At 48.9% G+C, this 13,778-nt stretch overlaps 1 protein-coding gene across 2 annotated transcripts in view; it reads left to right on the forward strand.

The window, feature by feature from the left end:
* Positions 1 to 3,570: 3,570 nt before the first annotated feature.
* The window catches only part of CD6 (CD6 molecule), a 38,479-nt gene continuing 28,271 nt past the window's right edge, over positions 3,571 to 13,778 (forward strand). For both annotated transcript variants that reach the window (XM_015248433.3, XM_072970850.1), the window contains exon 1: positions 3,571 to 3,789. In XM_015248433.3, the coding sequence (XP_015103919.1) occupies positions 3,729 to 3,789 (61 nt within the window). In that variant the 5' untranslated portion in view covers positions 3,571 to 3,728. The remainder of the gene's footprint in view (positions 3,790 to 13,778) is intronic.

Genomic DNA, 13,778 nt, shown 5'->3' on the forward strand with positions numbered 1-13,778 from the left:
CAAAATAGTCCTTCTTTTTCCAGCTGCATATCATGAAGCCAGATGTTTTCCCATGTACTTCAATCAAAAAAACATAACTCAGCAGATTGAATGAAGAAGCAGATATGAGAATCCAAATGCCTTCTATAAAGTAGAGAGATTTGTAAACGTGTAATATATACAATGCTACTCTTCCCAGTAATTTTTTTGTTTGAAATAGATATTAATTTTTCATACAAAGTATTAGGTTGACGTGTAATGAATTTATTGTTGCTGTTTTTTGAATGAATTACATAAATATTTTAACTTTCTCTATTTAATTCCTAATATGGTAAATATAGATAGATATAAGCCACATAAACAAAAAGTTCTTTGAGGTCCTTGATAATTTTCAAGAAAATCAAGAGGTCTCGAAACCAGAAAGATTGAGAGCTGCTGTCCTGTCTGTGCTGAAAGATGGGAGATGAATCCCACAAAGATTTAGGTGACTGCCATAGTGAGGAAGATTTGGGGAATCCGAAGGTCAGGGCACATTGCCCCCAGGGTCAAGAACAAGATTTTCACCTTGCATCCCCTACCACTCAGAATAGCACAGTACATGGTGGGCCTCTTTGGATTTTGGAACACATATCACCTTTGGGGATTCTGTTCTTTTTTTTTTTTTTAATTGAAGTCTGGTCAGTTATAATATGTTAATTTCTGGTATAAAGCATAATGTTTCTGTCAAACATACATACATATATTCGTTTTCATATTCTTTTTCACTAAAGGTTATTACATGATATTGAATACAGTTCCCTGTGCTATACAGAAGAAATCTGTTTTTTTAATCTATTTTTATATATGGTAGTTGATATCTGCAAATCTCTAACTCCCAAATCTATCCCTTCCCACCCTCTCCCTGGTAACCAAAAGACTGTTTACTAGTTCTGCAAGTCTGTTTCTGTTTTGTAGATGAGCTCATTAGTGTCTTCTTTTTCCTTTTTTTTAGATTCCACATATGAGTGATATCATATGGTAATTTTCTTTTTCCTCCTGGCTTACTCCACTTAGAATGATGGTCTCCAGATCTATCCATGTTGCTGCAAATGATATTATTTTATTCTTTTCTTATGGCTGATTAGTATTCCATTGTATAAATACACTACAACTTCTTTATCCAGTCATCTGTTGATGGACACTTAGGTTGCTTCCATGTCTTGGCTATTGTATACAGTGCTGCTATGAACACTGTGGGTGCATGCATCTTTGTTAGGACTACATATCATGTAGTTTGGCGGGGCTGCCCATTCTGAGTGGGGCTCAGAACAAGAGAAGCTTCTGTAGCAAGTCTAGGCAGTGGTGCAAGATACTGTGCCCTGCTACACACGTATATATAACTAGTTCTGTTTCTCTGAAGAACCTTAACTAATACGCTTGTGTCTTGCATTTTATAATTTTTTTCCCTGAACAGAGGTACTAGGGATTGGACCTAGGACCTCATGCGTGCCAAACAAGCACTCTGCCACTGAGCTGTATACCCTCCATGCTGATTTTTTTTTTCATGTGAACTCATGTTTCTGGGAACCTGTTCTGTGGGGATTCTTTAAGGCCTCAGTTTAAGGTGAGTTACTCCAGAGAGGATTGTCCCATTTGTTTCTGTCAAGTGCCTAAGGAACTACCATCTACTTTTCTTTAAATTTGTTAGTTTATGTTTATTGTGTTGTGGCCACATAAGGGCTGTGAATGCCACCTCCAGGCCCATTTAGGGGTGGACAGGTGGTTAGGAGAATTCAGGGCTGATGCTCCTTTTTCTTCCACTCAGAGTCCAGGCTGAGCCTAGCAAGTTCTGCATCAGCTCCCCCTGCACAAGTTTTTCTGTCCTAGGTCATCCACTGAGGGTGCTGTTTTTCATTACTTAGCATTAGATGGAAGGTTCCTGATTCTGCTGGTCACGTTGCTCCAGCTCTAGGTTTTGTCCTACTCAGCTGAAGTTCTTGGCCACCTGGGATCAGCAGGTACCGCAGGGCAACCTCTGCTTCCATTCTCAATGGTCCCTTTGGATTTGTGCTTTCTTGTCATTTTTGGCCTCTGATAATTAGCCTTAACTTCTTGCCACCTCCACTAGGCATTTCTAAAGGTGTTTTAAAATATTTTGATCCAGCTTTTGGTGGGGGGGGGTTGCTTCAGGAGAACTTTTCAGAACTTGCTGTCTCCTGTATCACCGGAAACGGAAGTCTAGCCATCTCTCTTGTTCCATCAAATGTGTGTCTCCCGGGGCGCTGCTCGTCCACAGATTTCCCCTTGTGTTCCTCTTACTCTGGCCTGCGGTTGATCACCTGAGTTTGTGAACCACCTGTTCCTTGAGGGCAGGGATGTGCTTTCCCTCTTCATCCAGAGTTCCCCACATGGAGGTCTCTCTGTCAGTTGAACGGAACTGAAAATGGAAACTAGAAGCACCCCCATCTGCTGCCTGTGCTACCAGAACCTTCCACAAGAGGGCAGCCTCAGCTGGTGCCAGAGGTCGGTCCACCTGGCTGGGCTGGGCAGGGTTGGGGCGGGCAGGGAGTCCCTGTGGAATCTTCAGTTTCAGATGTCCCCTCCCCATTCCACAGGTGGGGAGATGATGACAAGTAAGGATGAGGGAAGTGTCCAGCCAGGCCAGGTGAATCTGAGATGAGGTCATAAGGGGACAGACCGGGATGGACCCAATCTTCTTTGGACTCAGCTTCTTCAAGGGTTCCACTTGGACAACCCAATCAAATTATCTGTTCCTTCATTCACTCAACAACAATTATTTAGCACCTGCTGTGCCCGACAGGGGGCACAGTGGTGAGTGCAACACACTTGGTCCCTGCCTCCTTCCCAGTATCCACTGCAGCTCAACCAGACCACTCAGTTTCTCAAACAGCCCTGGGCTACCTGCCTCTGCCCCTGCGAAGCCTCTGCCCTTTGTTCCTGCTGCGTCTTCTGGCCCTGTGGCCTCCCCTCATGGCTGTCTGTTGAAATCCTGCTCATCCTTCTGGGCCCGGCTCCTGTGCCTGCCTCCCACAGAGGAATGAACCCAGCCCAGGATCCCACAGTGGGGGGACTGGAGCATCTGTGTCATCTCTAGGGATGGCTCCAGACTGAAGTAGGAGGTGGGGGACAAACCGTCTCTCAGGGCCTTCTCGATTTACGTTTCCCTACGGGGAGGAGGACGCTTTTCCTCTAGAATCTACAAGACCCCGCCCTCCTTCTTCCCAGCCATCCTAGCACCTGTGAATGAGGGAAACCTTGGGATTCCATCCTATAAGAGCCAGATTCCATGGACTAGGACAGAAATGGGTCACTCATTCACTCTTCCCATATTGACTGAGCATCCATTTATTGTGTACCAGGTCTCCAGAAATGAGGCATGCCCCTCCGCTTCCCTCTTCTGTGGACACCCTTGGGCTCCTGTGTGTGTGTGTGTGTGTGTGTGTCTCACTCTGTGATTCCAGGGGTCCAGCCAGGCTCGGTGGGCCCACCGCAGAGGCAGCTGGGCTCTCCTCAGCTGTATTACCAGCCTGGCTTCCTGGAAACTGAAACCACAAGCAGAGCACAGAGGCGTGAGACACTCACAGGCTGGGTTTGGCCGCATGCGTGCAAAGGAGAACTCTCTCCGGCAGAGAAAGAGAGACAAACAGGAGCAGTCGAGGGCAGAGCGGGCCAAGGGGCACTGGGCCGCCTGTCCACCTGCTGGCCCTAGGATGGTGCCTCCCACTGGCAGGCACACATAGCGGTCAGAGATGGCACCAGACATGAGGCTCCTCTTCTTGGTCGCTGGATGGCTGACGGCAGCCCTCTCAGGTACCCCCTCCGCATCTCCTGGGATCTGCCTTCTTGGCCCCATTTCTGGTGGTTCTCTCAGGCTCACCTTTCCGGAGCCTTTTAGCCAAGACCGTACTCTGGTCCCAAAGTGGTCCCCGCTGGGCCAACAGCAGTCGGGGCCCAGAGAGGGTATAGGAACCACCGCAAGGGGCTGAAGCTGTGCCTGGATGGTGCTAAGAGGACTCCAGAGGGTCAGACAACGCGGGCAGTCTGCGGGGTGTCTTACCAATGGGTTTCCAGGGTCTGAGATGCCTTCCACCCACAGGCTCAGGAACCACCCCCCACCCCATTGCTATTTCTGGCCGACTGTCAGGAAGTTGGCCTGGCAGAGAGGTAGGACCACTGATGATTGTGTTTTCAACCCCAGAGTTGAGGCTGTGGGTTCACCAGGCTTATACCACTCATGGCAGAGCCGAACTGAAACCGAACTCCCAAGGGAAGTTGCAGACAGCTGGCCGCTGGTGGCTCCGGCCTAGTCAGCTGAGGAAGTTTAGGGCACAAATGAACAGAAAGGTTTTTGAGGACCAGATAGAGTCTCCCTGATCCTGAGCCGCCCCTGGGTACCAGGGCCCATCAGGGTGCCGGGCGGTCTGGAGCTGTGCTCGCCAGATGCTTGTGGGTTCCTGCAGATTGCGGGGTCCAGGTGGTGGGGTCTGGGCAGGAGATCTTGCTGCTCTGGGCCCTCATGTCTGGGGGCTAGAAAGACCGGTGTGGAAAGAGAATTCTGGGCTGGAGAGTCTGGGTCCACCTGGCAGTGGAGACGCCAAGTGCTTTCAGTTTGTTGTGAGGGAGACCGAGGAAAGCCCTATTGGGAGGGGCACTGAGCTCACCAGGAGGACTGGGAGCATTCAGGGAGCTACGGGGGTCCTCTTCTCGCCGCCTCTATCGAGAGGCACATGCTTCGAGCCTCCTGCCTCACACTGGTCCAGGGAAAGCCATTTAGCTCTGGGAGTGGGGATAGGTGTGCCATTGGCCCCGCGTGGGACCCCCGAAGAGAGGCTTTGCATCTGTCACACTACCGGGAGCACATGGCTCTCAGCTACTTTCTGCTCCTGAGCAGAAACAGACAGATAATCAGAAAGGGGGCCCTTCACTCTGCATCTCCATCCTCTGTTCTCCGTGGGGCCGGGCCGCAGCCTCAGCTCAGAACTAAGTCTGAGTCTGAGAGGTCTGCTGGCTGGCCCCCGGACCTGGGGATGTGGCTTTGACTGGTGCCTAAAAGGAGGTGGGAACCCGAGCCTGGGCGGAGGAGGTGCCCCTGGGGCCAAGTTCCCTACCCTTTACCTTGTCTCTGCGGGACTCACTCCACTCCCAAGATAGTAACTTACTTCGTGTTTTCAAAACGGCATGGAGAGGCACTTGACTCACGTGTTACTGATCCAAGTTTAGTTTTGAAAGGAAAATTGATGTCATGATTGCAAATGGAAAACTGACATCATTTGCCACAAATAAAAGAGAAATGGAGTCCTAAAAATAAGTGGAGGTAAAAACCAATTTCTCTTACGTGTTAGCAAAAAGTTAAAAGAATGTAACGGCCCTCAGCCTGAAGGCTTCACCTGCCTTCTCAGTTAAAGGGGAGATGAGGGGGTGAAAAACACATCCCGCCTCCAAATTGCTAGTTTCTTCTTGATTTTTCAAGGAACCGAAAGCCCTAGGAGTGGGGATAGTTTCCTTGTGATGTGATTTAACAGCATTAAATACGGCCCCCTTGGACCCTCCTAAGGGTGCCCGGTGGCACATGTCCTGGTGCTGAGAAATGTGGCCGGCCAGAAGAGGCTCCAGGCAGAAGGGAACTTGAGAAAGAAAAGGAAAGAAAGAAAAACAGTGGGGAAGAGGGAGGAAGGAGTACTGGGAGAACGCGGCCCATGAGGAAGTTCCAAGGCCTTCACGCGAGGGCTCGAGGGACCAGGCTGTGCCCTGGGACCACAGGCCTGCGGGGTCTGGGCCTCCCGGGGCTGGGCTCTCTCGGTATTCGGCAGGCCTCCCGTCTCCTGCTCCATTTGCAGTCCCAGCTCCATCCTGGGCCTCACCCAGCTATTTCTCTGGCCAAGCTGGCCTTAGTTTGTGCTGTTGAATGACCAGACCTAGGATGGGGACCTAAAGAACCATGCTTCCCAATTCTCTGTTCCCCGGGGTCCTGGGTCCAGGACCAGATTGTCCACCTATCTTTCAGTTCTGCCTCAGGTTCCTGATCAGTCAAGTGGGGATGAAGAGGCAGAGAGAATGAACTAGAAGCCCCTGACTGTTGTTGGGGTAGGTGGGGGGGGGGATTATGAGACCAGTGGATGGCCACGGCCCTGCCTCTATTTCACCTACTGGCTGTGTTCCTTCTCCTCTCTGGACCTCAGTTTCACTGGGATGGGGTGCTCTGGGCGGACAGTCCTCAAGGGCTGGCTCAGATCTGACATTCTGCCTGTGATGCTATAACCAAGAACCAGGCCATTCCCACCAGGGCACGGGCCGAGGTCGCTGACTCGAATTTGATCTGGATTGTGGTTGGTGAGGTCCTCAAGGGCCGCTGCTGTGTACTGAAATGGCTCTTTGTTTTGTTTTTTTTTTTTAAAAAAAGGTTTCTTAAATTACCAAAGTTCAAAAAATCTATTTTCCCCTTACCTTGTAAGTTTAATATACAAATCTCATTTCATTTATAAATCCAGTCATGTTTAACAATGGCTCTCAGGGGTCTTTGATTAATTTTTCAGCAAGTCAGGTTGAACAGTATAAGCCTCCTTAAATCATAAATACCATTTACAAATGTAGCTGATTAAATTCCTTTAGATCTGTGATGTCCCATCTAGCAGCCACTAGCATGTACCATTTGGAATGTGGTCGTCCAAACGGAGATGTGTTAGGAATGCGAAATACACGGCAGATTGTAAGATGTGTTCAAAAAAAGAACGTAAAATATCTCGTTAATAACTTTTATATGACTTACCTGTTGAAATGATAATATTTTGGATAGGTTGGGTTAAGTAAATGTTATTATTACAATTAAATTTGCCTACTCCTTTTTACTTTTTGAAAATGTGGCTACTGGAAAATTTAAAATGACGTGTATAGCTCGTGTTACGTTTATATTGGATGGTACTGCCTTTGATATTCTAAACTGCACTTACAAATTTGATGAATTTCTTACAAATGTTTCAAATACCTTTAAGAAGCGCAACTTTCCCAAGGATTTCAAAGAATGCTTGTAAAAAAACTAACTTACAAACAAAGTGATTATCAAGTTCTCTTAAGTAGTCTGCTCTTGTTTACAGACATTATCAAATTCGCTTAGATTTTCAACTTAAAATCTCAAGTCAGTTACTCGATCACAAACATGAGAAACCCTAGTGGCCAAAATTCTTCAACATGAAAATACAGGACTAATTGATCCAACTTAAACTTAGCAAAAAAGGAACAAATTCTCTGGGGTTTTGTTTGTTTCATCACCTCTTTTTCTTTTTTTAAAATTCTAATCTTCCTGGGCTTAAAAGCCCCTTGCCACGGAGAAGAGAGTTGTACTGTTGCAAGTAACGTAGCTTATCCTGAGCAGGTGGAGTTTCCATCTCAGTGAACAGAGATGAGGACAGCTATTTTGATGTTCTGTTAAAATATAAAATATATTCTCTTGAGCATCTGACAGCTAGCCCACCGCGCCCTCTGACTGGGCTGGTCCCGGGACCTACGATTCAACTTTCACAAACTGCATCCTTTCTGTCTCCCTGCAACCCAGGGGGTTTTTACACTTGATTGGATTAAATTAAACAAATGTGTTAACTATTCTTTTTTTTTCCCACTTTTTTCCTGCCTGGCAAGACTAACTCACAGATAGATGAGTGATGTCTGACAGGCGTTTGCGTATTTTCCTAGCTTAGTCTGGCTCTCTGGTCACAGGTCTGTGACTGGTGGGAGCAGTTGGCATGGCCGTTGCCGTGGTGGTAATGTGAAACAAGGCAGCTCCTAGGGCATTGGGGCTGGCACATTTAGCCAAACGTAGGTGATTCCAGAGTGATCTAGAATGAGGGAGAAATACTGCCCATGGCCTCCTTCATTCAGTCTGCATTTATCGAGGCCGGCTCTGGGCCAGCCTCCCCTCTTATATAAATTCTTAGGAATTAAATTGGGCCCCCAAGTGTCAGATTCTGAGGATAAAGAATCAGTTTTTCCCTGGGACAAGGAGGAGGAAGCAGGTGGCCCCAACTGAGGCTTCAGGGCAGGGGCCTGGAGGAGAAGATCACCTCCGTCCCCCTGCCTGGACCCCAACTAATGCCCGTGGCAGGTGCCCAGTCCTGCACTGAGCAGACCCTGGTGGGGCTGGAATCCCCAGGTCCCTCGCCTTCCCCAGTCACAGTGTCCTTCAGACCCTCCATCCCACCCTCGGCACTGGTCACTGCCCCCCTCCCCCACCAAATGGCTGGATCTGGGCAAGGTGAGTCCCCAGAGCAGTACTTCCTGGGGTCCCTCATTCCTGTCCCTTCCTGCTGTTTGCTAAAGCTGCCAATCCCACCAGACAACTTGCTTAATATTCTTCACTGATATTTTAAAGTGTAAGTATGTTTATTTTTAGAAAAAACTTTATATTGCTGCCTTCAAGATGAAGCCATGGCACATTACCTGAATGGCAGTAATAGTGAAAAGAAACATAATGGAAATAACAACAGTACTCCATTCTGGCCAGATGTGTGGTACGTGACCAAGTAAATGTGAGCATACACAGCGAGAACAAAGATCTCCTACATGTGAAGACAGGATTTAGTGGTTAACAGAATGCTGTTTGCACGAGAAATCCCTTTGCCCACCCAACAACCCCACTGTGTAGGTGAGGAAACCTGGGTTTAGCGAGGCCGAGACCTGTCTGAAGTCTGTAGCTAGGAGGTGCCGGCGTTGAGCTGAGGGTTCCTGACCGGCAGCTCCACGCTCTTTCCACAGGAAAAAGTGGTCCCCTGGCTGGTTGCCCTTGGGGCCCCCTCCCTGTATGAGGCATCTCCCTAGACGCTGTACCCCACAGGCCTGCAGCCTCACTGCACTTCCAGGGACAGCCCCGAGGAGCCTCTGGGGTCCTGGGGTCCCCTGGAAGACCTGTCAGGGACAGATGGGAGCAAACGGCCCAGCCTCCATGGGTTTGCTGTGCACTTACCCTGCACCCCCAGGCCAGGAATGAAGGAAGGGAAGTTAAAGAGACACCGTGAGCCGCAGGAAAGCCTGCATGGCAGGGGGCTCCATCTCTTCACATTTATTTAGCACCTGCAGTGCGCCAGGCCCCGTGCTGGCCCTGAGATGTGTGAGATGAAGGTTTTCTCTTGAACAGGTTAAATGTGAGGAAGGTGGTGAAACCTACAAGGGTCACCTTGGGATAGATGGGCCAACAGGTGTGATCCGATGACAGCCATAAGGCCCATCTGTTGCAGGGGACTTACATCCTCCAAGCACCAGCTATGTTTATCCTGTCCTACCCTGACATGGGGGCAATCACCTCCATTTAATAGGTGGGGAAATTGAGGGTCCAAAGGTTATGTATTTTGCCCCAGGCTGGTGGTTGATGCTGAGTTTAAATTCATGCCTGTAGATCCCCAAAACCGTGGTTCTCCATCCCTGGGCTGAACTGTCTCAGGGCACTGGGAGTCAGAACAGGGAGCACTTGAGCTTCCCAGAGAGGGGGACATCGCTGTCCCAGAGGGGCTAGGCCTGGAGGACAAGGAGGCTTTTGCATACAAAAGAAAGATGGCAAAAACAGCCTAAGCACAAAGGCCTTTTATTATTATTATTTTTTTAGTGAGCACATGCCAAAACTGGTGAGACAGTTGTGTTGTGCCAACATCAGCTTCCAGTTTGGGTAATTGGCTTTAGTTACGTCATATGTGTCCATCAGTGGGAGCTGGAAGATGGGTGCGCGGGACTTCTCTGTGCTATTGCTGCAACTTTTTGTGAGTCTATAAATTCAAAATAAAAACTTAAAGGAACAAAAAGTCATTCCAGGCAGAAGGACTCATTCAAGCAGAAGTCTGGGGAGCGAGGGAAACCCTCATAGGAGCTGGCTACAGGGAGCTGCTGACTGACCCCCCCTCCCCGTGCTGGCCCCTGAAGGTGGTGCAGCCCCAATTCCCAAAGGACCTGAGCTCCAGGCTCTTTCCTTTCTGCTGATTCATCCAGATTTCTGTGTTGCGAGGATGCAATGAGGATGCCAGGCACAGGGACCAGACGCACAAACTGTACATTTTCATTAGCCAGGCCAACTGGGCAGTACTTTGTAAATTCATAAACCTGTCTCGTCCTCATCACGGTCCTATGAAGCATGAGTTATTACCCCCATTTTACTGATCAAGTGACTGAGGCTTGGAGAGGTGAAGTGACTTTTCCTACACGGCCCAGTGAATAGACTGTTGGAAGATAAACAGAGGCATATTAACATTTTTAAACTGAACAAAAATCGATTGGAATCAGCAGCATGCAATCTAGCAGCCAGAAAGGACAGATATAAAAGGAGACTCTCATAGGCAGAAGGGAGTGGGAACAAGGAATTTACAAGAAGCAAAAGAGCAGGTTGTTTATTGCAAAGTTACTTTCCTTTAGGGGACGGGATGGCAGGCATCTATCAGGCAAGTTACCTCAGTAGTGCTAATCAGATGGTTCCTGATCCACTGCATTAAGATTCCACTTCTGGTGCGAGGAGAGAGGGTATAGCTCAGTGGTAGAGCACATGCTTAGCATGTATGAGGTCCTGGGTTCAATCCCCAGCACCTCCATTAAAAAAAAAAAACAATAAATAAGTAATCCGAATTACCCTCCTCCACACACACAAAAAAAGATTCCATTTCTGGGGGAGTCAAACCCATAATTAAGCCACCAATTGGTGATGTGGGGCTTAGCATAAGCAACTCCATTTGGAACCTGCTGTCTTGCTTTTAACAAGACTCCCAGCTAACTGATAGGCGCCATATCTTTAACTTGATTTTATGACTCCAAACGCATGATGTCTCCAAGCCCTGGAAAATAAGCAGGGTTTGGGACCCCACCCACCTCAAGATTTATGTAGGAAAGGTTCCCCGTTCTATGGAGGGGGGGTAGTTTTCACCTCTCCTGCCATCACCTGGACTGTCATGGAACCTGGATGAAAAAAAAATCCTTAAAGGCACTTGTGCATCAGAAGCCTTTTCCTGGCCGAGGTTCCACCCTGAGCCTCAGTTTCCCGTGCCGTAAAGTAGAGTCTGTGGCAGCCTCCAGAGCCCAGGGCTGGGACAAGGCTCCATGAAATGTTGGCTGTGAAGTGCCTGGGGGAAATGTGGGGCTCCTTGGGGCGCTAAAGAGCTGCAGGGCCACAACTACTGTTGGGCCCTGGGCCAGGGGAGGCGTTCGCGGGGACAGAGGGGAGGCCGGATTTCCGCCCACCATTTTGCAGACTCTTGTGGCCCAGCTGCCTCTGCCTGAATGTGACAGCTGAGAGAGCCTCCAAGAGGCCAGCCTGGAAGGAGAGGCAGGGCTGATGGGTTGAGAGGAGGCTGTGGGGCCCTTGGGAGATGCTGGATTGGAGTACCATCATGAAAAAGTAACCCCTTTACTTTCCCCTGCAAGGGGGTGCCCCCAGATCTCCACTGTGTGTTAGAGGGTGGCAGGGCACATTAGCAGTTCAGCCTGTAAGTTTCCAGGCCACCCCTGACCACTCCATCATGACCCTGAGCTGGGCTGGGCTCTCCAGGCAGAGCCCAGGGAGTCTGTGCATGGGGCTGGGGGCCAGGGCTGTGTGGGGACATGGGCTGTGTGAGTGAGGGGGCTCCTCAGAGCTGGGAGCTTCTCATGGTGTCTTGGGGATCCCATCCTAGTGCTCCACTTCCAATCTGGAAGTCACTTACTGAGCCCTGAGCCGGGGAGGACGCAGAGCACAGCCTCTGTGTGCTCAGCTATGTGCAAAACCAAACAGGGCTCTGTCCATCTTGCAGAAACACAAAGCGATGATCAGAAAGCTGGAACCAGAGTCACTTTCTGGTCACCAACCAACGCATCCCCACTAGTTGCCTCTTCCTAAATGGGGCGGGGGGAAGGATTTTATCTATATTTCAGAATAATTTTTTGCTAAGGTGTTTATCTTTTCTGGGAGGGTGCCTGGGAGCTGGGCTGGGGCTGGAGCGGAGGTGGAGACGCATGCCCTGCACAGGGCGTTCTGCTCAGGGAGATCGCCTTCCTCTCCTTCTTTCTAAATTAAATGCACTTGCCAAATGAATTGAGCTCCTTGGAGAGATGTGTTGCACGCTCCAGACAGGATTCTAGAAATACCATGACGGTATCTGAGCTGGGAGACTCTGTCCCCAGAGGGCTGCCAGTCTTCTACTCCCATTTGTCAGAGGAGGAGACCGAGGTTCAGAGTAGGGAGTGATGCACCCAAGGTAACGGAGCAGGGGTGAGAAGCCCTATCTGCAGGCTCTGCCCAGGGCCCCTTTCCCACATCACCCAGAGGGCGTGGCACGGGCCCCGTGCACACAGATGTGTCCTCTGCTCCCCACTTCGATGTGGAGACAGCAGGGGAGGGCTGTGGTCCGACGTGGTCTGAGGTCGACAATCAACCCTGGGCTGAGATGTCGGCTTCGTTAGGTGAGGAGCCGGCTTCCTGCAGCCACTCCGCCTGCACCATCTCAGTGGCTCCCCCACTCCTCAGCCTCTGCCTTCTTTTTGGCTCAGTTTTTTTTTTTTAACATTTACTTCAGCCCTATTTCAGACTTCCTAAGAAGTTGCAAAAATAATACGAAGATTTTCCATATGCTCTTTACTCAGATTCCCTAACAGTGAATCTTTTTCCACAATTACTTTATCTCTTTCTCGATTTTTCTATTACATATCTCCCGAAACATTTGAGAGTAGGTTGTTAACATCAAGTCTCTTTCTCCTAAATACTTTAATGTGTCTTAAAAAAAAAATAAGGGCAGTCTCTTACCTAACCACACTACACTTATCAAAATCAGGTCATTAACATTGCTAGGAAAATAAGCGACAGAAATTTTTCAGATTTTGCCAGTTGTTCCAAAACAATTTGCCCTAGAGGCAGAGAAACATTCCACTGAATGTATTGCATTTGATTCTCAGGTCTCCTTATTCTCCTTTATTCCAGAACAATTTTTAGATTTTTCTTTCTCTTTCATGTTATTGATCATTTTGAAGCGCACAGGCCAGTTATGCTGTAAAAATGTTCCCCATCAGGGTTTGTCTGATGATTCCCCACGGTTAGTTAGTTAGGAATGTCACAGACGTGACGCTGTGTCCTTCTCACGTGTGATATCAGCTTGTCCCAGGACCGGTGCCGTCTAACTCTGATTGCTTGGCTAAGGTGATGTCTGCTGGGTAAAGCACTCTTCTCGTTTGTAACAAATATGCATCTTGTGGGCAGATTCTTTGACAGTATCTAAATATTTTGGCCCCCCTCCAAACTTTTACCCACTAGTTGTAACATTGTGGATGATTCTGGGCTGAATCAGTTATTATCATGGTAGTTTCCTGATGGTGATGTTGTAACACCATCATTCAGTTACCAGTATAGTTGCTGACTTGGCTTTCTCTGCTGGCTCAGTGGGTGGGAACCAGTTGGCTCAGTGTCTTGAACGCTGGTGCTGATGAGGCCAAGTGTGAGCCCTCAGGATGAGCCTCTGACAGCCGCCACCCTCTTGCCTTGGCTCCTGGTGGAGCCTGGCCCCGTTCCTCCGTGCTCCCTGAGCCAGTCCTCTCTCCATCTTCTCAGCTTCTGTCACTGATTTGTTGAGCTCCCACTACATGTTGGGCACTGTTTTCAGCCACTGTCATTGTGGGACAAAGCCCCAGACTTCAAAGAGCTTATATTCTAATGAAAAAATAAATACACGAATAAACACATCTTCAAAATAACATCATTTCAGAGAGGAATCTGTGCAACAAGGGAGAGAGAGCAAGGGAGGGAAGACTGAGAGTGACTGGAACAGGGGTCCAAGTAGAGCCTCTGAGGGCATGTGAGCAGAGGTCTGATT

Source organism: Vicugna pacos, chromosome 10 (genome assembly GCF_048564905.1).
Source record: "Vicugna pacos chromosome 10, VicPac4, whole genome shotgun sequence".
In the NCBI taxonomy this organism is placed as follows: Eukaryota; Metazoa; Chordata; class Mammalia; order Artiodactyla; family Camelidae; genus Vicugna; species Vicugna pacos.